Source organism: Onthophagus taurus, chromosome 2, assembly GCF_036711975.1.
Source record: "Onthophagus taurus isolate NC chromosome 2, IU_Otau_3.0, whole genome shotgun sequence".
NCBI classification, from domain to species: Eukaryota; Metazoa; Arthropoda; class Insecta; order Coleoptera; family Scarabaeidae; genus Onthophagus; species Onthophagus taurus.
Genome location: NC_091967.1, coordinates 16,059,557 through 16,068,976, shown reverse-complemented (window position 1 = coordinate 16,068,976; position 9,420 = coordinate 16,059,557). Strand labels below are relative to the sequence as shown.

Here is a 9,420-nt window from a genome sequence, read left to right as displayed (position 1 = left end):
GATGGAAATGCAATGTGAAATTGAGTTAAGTTTAGCTAAGCCCGATGCAAGATATTTTTCTTTACACTATCGGGATAATAGAGATACTTGGGGTATTGTAGCTTCAATGTTAATCGAAGAAACTACTTTTAAAGTAATTCTAAGCAGCATTGTTAAGGTAATTATCATATAATTATTTTTCTTTGTATTCTTAATTTATATTTATAGGTTCATAATCATCTTCATCTACCAATAAGCGTTTATTGCATGACTCCTAAAGAACAGGAAAAAGAATTTGTTGGATCTATAGAACCGGAAGAAACATTTTATTTTCCTGTTAATGCTGTTTATACGCCTACGTGTGAGTTATTTTTCGCTGTTCAAAAATATTCTGTAACCACCAAACCGTTTGTTTGGAAATATTTATATTTAAAAGTAAATCAGTGTCAATTATTACAATGTCCACCAACAACGCTTTTGGGGCATTCAGAACCATTTGTAATCAAGGTAAGAAAAAATACGCTGTTAGAAATTGTCATTAGTATTATTTGTTACTTTAGACAAGTAGTCATATTGAACAAATTTACAACGAAAATACACTAAAACGTACTATGAATAGTGTTTTATGTAACATACACGTCCACCCTGCAGTATTATTCCGAAATTATCTTCCATATAAAATTATTATAACAGTGCAAAATATTGATGATGAATTTTTAGTTGAACCGGGTTGTACTTTACCTATTACGAATGGATTTCCAGGTGTTTCATACATAGTAGTTAGAGTAAGAATTTTTTTATAACTTAAAAAAAATGATATCTAATCTGACGCTCATAATTTTTTAGATTCCTAATTATTTAGATAAAGAGTGGAGTTGTATCCAAGATATTCCAGCAAATCCACCTCAATTTTCGGTGTGGACGTTTGATTGTTATGATAGTACATTAAACGTCTCGATAGATTTGGGTGTTCATAGCGTGGAAGACAAAGGTCCGTTGCTAATGACACTTTATTGTCCGTTTTGGATGTTAAATAAATCGGAGCTGAATATTGCCTATAAAGTAAGTTAGTGTTTTAATATTTAATTTTGAGGAAATATTTATACTCTGGTGAAAAATGGTGAAAAGTTTTCAAGGTTTTTAACAACATTTTTAAGAAATGTTGAAAAAATTTGAAAATTATTAAGTTTTTGGACCGGGTTGAACAAGAAGGCGAAGATTGGATTTTTGGAAAACTGCAATTAATAGCATTTTGAAAACTACTGCAAAATTCTTGATAAGATAAAGAATGGTGCTATTAATATAACGGGAATTTGAAAGAGAGACAAAATTATTACATATTATTATTAAAGCCACGTAAGTAAGACAAGTCGGCATATTCCAGTAAGTCTGAGAGTCATTCAAATAAAACTTGGAGTTTATGAAATGATTGAAAGTTAAGAAAGGAAAATCAATGGAAGATATAACAATTGTTGCAAGCCATCGATCATTTGAAAACTTTAAGAAGAGGTTAAATTTATACAACATTCAATTGCTGCAGACACTGAAAGTGTGGCAAAATTGTTGGCAGTCTTGGCCAGGTCTTTTAACATTGATGATACAGGTTTATTTGCTGCAAAAAACATTTATAACTAAAGAAGATAAGTTCAAGGGGGAAAATCAAGTAGATGTCGTTTATGTAGTTTTGGCTTGGCAGCGTCGATATACGATGTCAAACCCAACGCAAGATGAGCGTGCAGCGCGGCAAACGAAGAAGATTAATTTACCAACCAAGACTTGATTAACTTTCAAAACGACAGAATAGCAGAAGAGGAAAGAAATGAGTTGAAGATTTTATTGTATGTGGGTTGGCAGAAAAATGTTGAAAATTTAGGCAAGATCTCAAGTTACTTGTAAATATGGAGTGTTCGTTTCGCTAAGTCTATGAACTAATTCATGAAGCAGTAAGATCTTATTAGATATACAAAGAAAAAAGGAATACCGTATAGCAAACAACATTGTCAAACAAAATATGTGTATATAATGGTAGTTTATGTTTTCATTAAAGTGTTTTACGATTTTCTTAAAAATGTCACAATTATATCAATTTCTTGGTTATCAAAATTCATCTTTTGTAGACAAAATTTAAATAATTTTTGTATTCAAATAGTTTTAAATATTGTTTACTTATAAAAAATGATTAAACTATATCAACAAGTATAAAATTTATAATAAATGTTAAAATATTTCCCCACCCACTTATTATTACCACACATTTATTAACCCTTCTACTAAAACTTTCTTAAAGCATAATTTAAAAGAATTTTCTTATTATTCCGCAATATATTTTCTATTTTTTGTATATTCTTATATTTTTAGTGTTCCGATGAAACCTTTAACGTTCTTCACCACCCAGCTAATTTCAAAGGTCCAATACTATTTTCACTTAACGCAAAGAGATTTTTTGGTACAAGTAAAACTGCGATAAGGATTGAGTATGGTGGAGAATGGTCAGATAAATTCTCAATAGACGTTGCGGGATCTTCAGGTGTAATAACTTGCAAATATGATAACAAATTTTATCAGGTAAATACAAATAATTAAATCGCACCGAGTATTAATTACACATTTATATTTCTTAGTTTGGTGTTAACATCGTACTTACATATAACGGTTTAACTAAGCAAGTCACGTTTACACCTTATTACATTCTTATTAATAAATCTCCATTTCCACTTGAGTGCCAAGAGCACGATCGACCAGGAGATGCATGGACAAGCGTACAACCCAACAGTTGTGGTGCTTTATGGCCTGTTGGTGATTTTGATGATAAATTGTTACGAATGCGAGTAGTAGGCACAAGTGAAATATCACCACCATTTTATTTCTCTGATAGTCACAACACCGTACTAAAACTTGCTAATATGGTATAAAATTGTTTAGATTTCAACTATGCCAAGTTAGCCCCCAATTAGATAAGATTTTACATGTATAGTATTTTGATTATAACAAGAGAACCAGTCAACCGATTTCGATAAACAATGTCTCATTCGAAAGCGTAATCTTTGACCAATACGAAAGTGGAAATGCCCGATTCGAAATCTCTTTCGAATTTCGCTAAAACGCCAACATAATGTGAAGGTAGACAAAAATAACACAAAAATGACCTTTTTTAAGTGCTGATAACTCGTAGACGATGTACCCCTTGATCAAGATCTATACGTCATTCGAATCGTCATAGTTTCTTCTATCGAAATCACTAAATGCCCGATTTCAATTCTCTCCCGTTAACCTTGTACAGCCCCCGGAATGACACCTTGTTCGGCTCGTTGTTTATGCACATGTGAACGCCCGAAAGTCTAGCCCCCAATATAAAAAAATTAATTTAAACTACATCGACAATAATTAGAGAACGGTTTGACGGATTTTAATGTTTTATATCTCAATTAAAAGTTTGTGTCTGGCTGAATGCGGTTGTCGAAATGCCCGATTCTAAATATTTAGGGATTTTGATTAAAACACAAAAAAACGAATTAATCAAACGCATCAATTATCTCCTTAACTAATTGACCAATTTTACTCATCAACATCTCGATCAAAAGTATCATCTTCAATGAATGCGAAGGCGGAATTTCGACAACCGCATTCAGCCAGACACAAACTTTTAATTGAGATATAAAATATTAAAATCCGTCAAACCGTTCTCTAATTATAGTCAATTTAGTTTAAATTATCTTTTTTATATTGGGCGATAGACTTTCTTTTGCAGGAAGTGTTAAACATTGAAGTTCGATTAGTGCGTTTTATTTTAGTAAAATGACGTAAGTTTTATTTGAAATGTTTCGAGAAAACGAGTAATTTTTTTATTGAAAGGTTGAGTTTTAAAACCAAAAAACGATTTAAAACCGCTTCGGCCCGTCGTCTTTACATTTTTTGTTTATTCACCTCCAGTATTCCTTCTTCCCACAATAAATTAAGGAGGGGATGTTTGGAAGTTGATTCGCTAATAACGCATTTTAGTTGATATCGTTGATATGGGGGCATTTAAGAGTGATAAAGTAGTTTAGAAAAATAAAACTTATTGCTTAAATTAAGTGATAAATGCGTGCTATATTTATGCTAAGTGTTAGGTGATATTAGTGCTGTGATATAGGACATTATGGGATTACTATTTTATGGATGTTGAAGGATGTGAAGGTATCGTATTAATTCTTTTTTTTTGTCACAATAAATTAATTTATCTTTTCTTTCCAGCTGAGCTTCGAAGTAAAATGCAAGGGATACAACATCTATTCGGTGAGTCGTTTTCAATTTTATTAATTGACCAATACATATCGGGAAAATTCGCGATTTGAACGGTGTAATTTTTCCAGATAAAAACCGTTTGAACGCTACTCACTGGAGTGAGCTTGAAAAACGGTACTATTATCAACATTGTCAAAACATGAAATAATTTGAAATTGAGTGTAAACCACTCCAAATAATACTAGTATAATCTAATTCAAACTTTTTAATGGGGGAGTCTCTTTTTTTTGTATCAAATAAAATGATTTCATTGGAAATTTTTTGCTACCAAATTATGTGGTATTTCAATTTAATCTTATATCATATGTTTTCATGATATGCAAATTATTTAAAAAGAACTGTTTATAGAAAATAATTTTTACATTGTCCCTCAACCAAGTTGGTGCGTGGATTGTCTAAGTTGCTGGTTGATACAATATCTATTCTTGAAATAATCTGAAACTCAAAAATCAAATGATGTTCTTTTCTATATATGTACTTGTGATTATCGTTTGAACTAGAACTAAGCAAAAAAAATATTATTGGCAAAATGGCGCCTAGTCAAATTAAGATAATCGATTTTGTTCTTGAAATCGATAAGTTTATCTCAAAAAAAAAAATCATGTGTATATCGTATCAGTTTCTCTGTAGGTCATACGATAGAAAGATGCTATTTGAAAGTGCAGTTCAAATTTCAAGTCAATCGAATGAGTAGTTTTTTAGGAATCGTGTTAACCAGATGTAAAAAGGATGTTTCGAGAAAAATGCACTTACAGTTTCATGTAATACAATGTTATGCGTGTATACGCCTTGTTAATTTAATGTTTATATCTTCTACATTCAGCCAGACGCAAACTTTTCATTTGAGATATATAACATTAAAATCGGTCAAACCATTCTTTAGTTAAAGCGAATTTAATCAAAATTATTTTTTTTGCATTTGGGGCTAGACTTCCAGTCGGTAGGTACTTAGAATCATTTAAATAACCGTACGTAGGTAATTAGTAAATTTTTAAATCGGACATTTCCATCTTCGCATTTATTGTAGATCATACTTTCGATCGAGATGTTGATGACTAAAATTGGTCAATTAACAGAGGAGATAATTGACTTATTTGATTAATTAATTTTTTGTGTTTTATTCAAAATCCTTAAATATTTCGAATCGGGCATTTCGACATAGTTATTCAGCTAGACGCAAGCTTTCGTTTGAGATATAAAACATTAAAATCCGTTAAACCGTTCTTTAATTATAGTGAATGTAATCAAAATAAATTTCTTCTTATTGAGGGCTAGACTTCCAGCCGGCAGATTCGCGGGGTCATTTCAATAGCCGTACGCAAATAATTAGTAAATTTTGAAATCGGGCATTTCCACCTTCGCGTTCATTGTAGATCATACTTCGGATAGAGATGTTGATGACTAAAATTGGTCAATTAGTTAAGGAGATAATTGATGTGTTTGATTAATTCGTTTTTTGTGTTTTAATCAAAATCCTTAAATATTTCGAATCGGGCATTTAGCCAGGCATAAACTTTCGATTGAGATATAAAACATTAAAATCCGCCAAACTGTTCTCTAATTATAGTCGATTTAGTTTAAATTAATTTTTTTATATTGGGGGCTAGACTTTCGGACGTTCACACGTGCATAAACAACGAGCCACACGGAACACGGTGTCATTCCGAGGGCTGTACAAGGTTAATGGGAGAGAATTGAAATCGGGCATTTTGTAATTTCGATAGAAGAAACTATGACGATTCGAATGATGTATAGATCTTGATCACCGGGTACATCGTTTACGAGTTATCACTACATAAAAAATGGTCATTTTTTTGTTCTTTTCGTGAACCTTCGCATTATTTTGCCGTTTTAGCGGAATTCGAAAGAGATTTCGAATCGGGCATTTCCACTTTCGTATTGTTCAAAGGTTACGCTTTCGAATGAGACATTGTTTATCGAAATCGGTTGACTGATTCTCTTGTTATAATTAAAATACTATACATGTAAAATCCTATCTAATTGGGGGCTAGAAAAATTGGGGGCTAACTTCGCATAGGTTTAGATTTCTGATAATTATTATTACTAGTTATTGATTTTTTATAGTACGGTGGAATTCACGTTGATGTACAAATTACTGAAGGTGCTGTTTATATTACATTTGCTAAATATGAACCAGGAATGGCAATGGCTCTTATTATCAATAACACGAGGAATACATTAAATATTTGGGAAAAAGATACTGTTCAATTACTGTACGTTAAAATTAAACATTTCTTATAAATTCATGACAGTTATGTTTAAAACCAGTAAATTAGATCCTGGCCATCAAATGCTTTATTCATGGTCAAATCCGTCAAAAGCACGGGTTATATGTTGGGAAGCTGGCTATAAAAGTGAAATCGAAGACGATTTAAGAAAAGATGGATATGGTGATTATGAAATAGCTGAAAATAACCATGTATATTGGTCATCTTTTCTCGATGGATTACAACGTACTCTTTTATTCACCTGTAATCCAAAGGTAGCTAGAAACGCACGGTGTTCGCAAATTTTTGCAAACATCGATGAAGAAGTAACGATTTCAATTTTCGGACTTGGCCTTTCCATAGTAAACAATCAGTTAAAAAAAGAAATAATGTACGTTGCTATCGCTGGTAGTGGGGTTATTTGGGAAACTTGCAAACATGGTTCGTATCATTATAAACATATGAGATCTAAAGAAAGCGCCGCAATAGAGTCATCTTATAAACAATATATGTGTATGAGAAGCATTGAGCCGATACATGGAAAGGTGGTCATCGATTCAAAAACTGAAGTGAACTTTGAAACTCTTATCATGTTAAAACCACATATGAGAAAAATTCGACGAACATTTATGAATGGACTGTGGATTCAAATAACAACAAATCCCTATATGTTACAACTTCACGCTAAAATTAATAAGGTTCAGATTGATAATCAGTCTTATGATTGTATATTTCCGGTTGTGTTAGCTCCTGTGTCATTACCTAAAAGTGTTGCTGGAGCAGATAGTAATATTTTAGTTATTAAATGTTTGTATAAAATTACTTTCATATTTACTTAAAATTTTAGTACACAAACCATTCGCTGAATTAAGTATAGTAGAAATGTTGGTCAAACATAGCCAGATAAAACAATTTAAATATTTTAAATTGCTTATACAAGAGTTTCACATTAATTTGGAACTTGGGTTTGTTATGGCTCTCGTAGAAGTGTTTCAAACATCTAAAGATACTTTAGAAAAACAGGTTTGATAATAAAAATTTGATGAAATAAGTTAATTATATTAAAACGTTTTAGAAAGCTTGTTTTTTACGTGACGCCGACTTATTAAATAAACCTTTAGACCAACATGTATCCCAACAAACTCTACAAGAACAAAAAAGTTTTTACGATTTATTACATTTTTCACCATTGAAAATCCACGTGAGCTTCTCATTGGGTAGTAGCGGACTTGATATGGCACCAAATGTTGTTACTGTTTTATTACAATCTCTTGGTGTTACTTTGACTGATATGCAAGACGTTATGTTTAAGTAATGATATACTTCGAGATTTCTCATTTTTATTATTACTTATTTTTTAATTTTAGAATTGCTTATTTTGAAAGAGAATGTATATTTTTGACTCAAAAACAATTATTTACCGAAGCTGCTTATCATTACATTGGACAGGCTGTAAAACAGCTTTATGCATTTGTATTAGGATTAGATGTTCTTGGAAATCCTTATGGTTTAGTGCTTGGAATTACCAAAGGTGTTGAAGATTTATTTTATGAACCATTCCAAGTAAAAGAATTTTAATGTTTATGCTAATTATGTAAAGTATGTATTGATTTATAGGGAGCTATTCAAGGTCCTGGGGAATTTGTTGAAGGTCTCGCCCTCGGGGTGCGAAGTCTTGTTGGTTATACAGTCGGCGGGGCAGCTGGTGCTGTATCTCGAATTACCGGTGCTATGGGTAAAGGAGTTGCTGTGTTAACATTTGACAAAGAATTCCAACGTAAGCGAAGATCTACTCTCGCTAGAAAAGCAACTGTCTCTGAAGGATTTGCAAGATCTGGAAAAGGACTATTCATGGTTTGAGTTTATTTCATCGATTTTTATGCAGATATAATTCACTCTTTAATTGTTTAGGGGTTATATCATGGTGTAACTGGTATTGTCAGAAAACCGATATCCGGTGCTAGAGAACAAGGAATTAGTGGATTCTTTAGAGGGCTAGGAAAAGGAGCAGTGGGTTTGCTTGCTCGGCCAACATCTGGGTTTATCGATTTTGCAAGTGGTTCTTTGAATACAGTTAAACAGTAATACACACTTTTTTTTAGTTTTCTTTTATTAACATCGTTTATAATAGAGTAACCGACTTAAGAGCTCAAGAAGTTAATCGAATACGACCGAGTCGTTACATTTATTTTGACGGTTTAATCAGACCTTATAACGAATTAGAAGCGATAGGATACAAGATTTTTATTGAATTAGAAAAGGGAAAATTTGCATTAACGGATGTATATCTTCACCACTTTTCCATTGTTGGTAAAAAAGAAATATTAATGCTTACCAATCAAAGATTATTGTATAGTTACCGTAACGATTTGTTTGGAACTTGGCAAGTAAGTTCAATATTGTTAATGCAGCAAAAGATATCTTTTAACTGCTGATAATCTGGATGTAATTTTTAGACAAATTGGTCTTATACATGGGATGAAATCAGTATGCCACCAAAGGTAGTACCAAAAGGTGTTTTGGTGATGTCGGCAGATCAAAAGAAGAAAAAGGCTCTATATGGTGGTGCAGATTACGGTAGAACAATAATAATTCGTGATCCTAACTTTGCAGAGAAAATCTGTTTAACAATAATTGAAGTGTACAACACACATTGTTCCTAAAAGTAATTAGTGTGAATCATATTTGCTAAACACATCTGATTTTATACTTATCATGGTTTTTGTCGAAACTAAAACATATTTTATTTTAATAAACATTTAATATCCAAAAATTATTGTTGGCTTCGTATGGTAGAATCTCCAAACACCCGTTACAGTTACTTCAATTAGTTAAAGCATCAAAAGTTCAGACATGGTTATTTTAAAAATCATAACTCCGAAATTTGAAGATTCCATGAAACGATCGTTATAGTATTAAATTTGCTTCA

The 9,420-nt window shown here is 31.9% G+C and overlaps 1 protein-coding gene across 1 annotated transcript; it reads left to right on the top strand.

Moving 5' to 3' along the window:
- The first annotated feature begins 3 nt into the window (after positions 1-3).
- Positions 4-9,264, top strand: LOC111427014 (intermembrane lipid transfer protein Vps13-like). The gene is made up of 15 exons (XM_071194364.1): positions 4-157; positions 208-486; positions 540-764; positions 826-1,041; positions 2,338-2,544; positions 2,601-2,885; positions 6,349-6,497; positions 6,553-7,277; positions 7,339-7,514; positions 7,567-7,802; positions 7,859-8,054; positions 8,109-8,345; positions 8,403-8,572; positions 8,623-8,878; positions 8,948-9,264. The coding sequence occupies exons 1-15, from the start codon at positions 8-10 to the stop codon at positions 9,152-9,154; spliced, it is 3,714 nt and encodes a 1,237-aa protein (XP_071050465.1). The 5' UTR covers positions 4-7; the 3' UTR covers positions 9,155-9,264.
- The last annotated feature ends 156 nt before the right edge of the window (positions 9,265-9,420 follow it).

Coding starts and splice junctions, on each gene's coding strand:
- LOC111427014 (XM_071194364.1), top strand. CDS start 8: ATGCAATGTGAAATTGAGTTAAGTTTAGCTAAGCCCGATGCAAGATAT. Junction 2,886..6,348: donor TACTAAAACTTGCTAATATG/GTATAAAATTGT, acceptor GATTTTTTATAG/TACGGTGGAATTCACGTTGA. Junction 8,879..8,947: donor ATTTGTTTGGAACTTGGCAA/GTAAGTTCAATA, acceptor TGTAATTTTTAG/ACAAATTGGTCTTATACATG.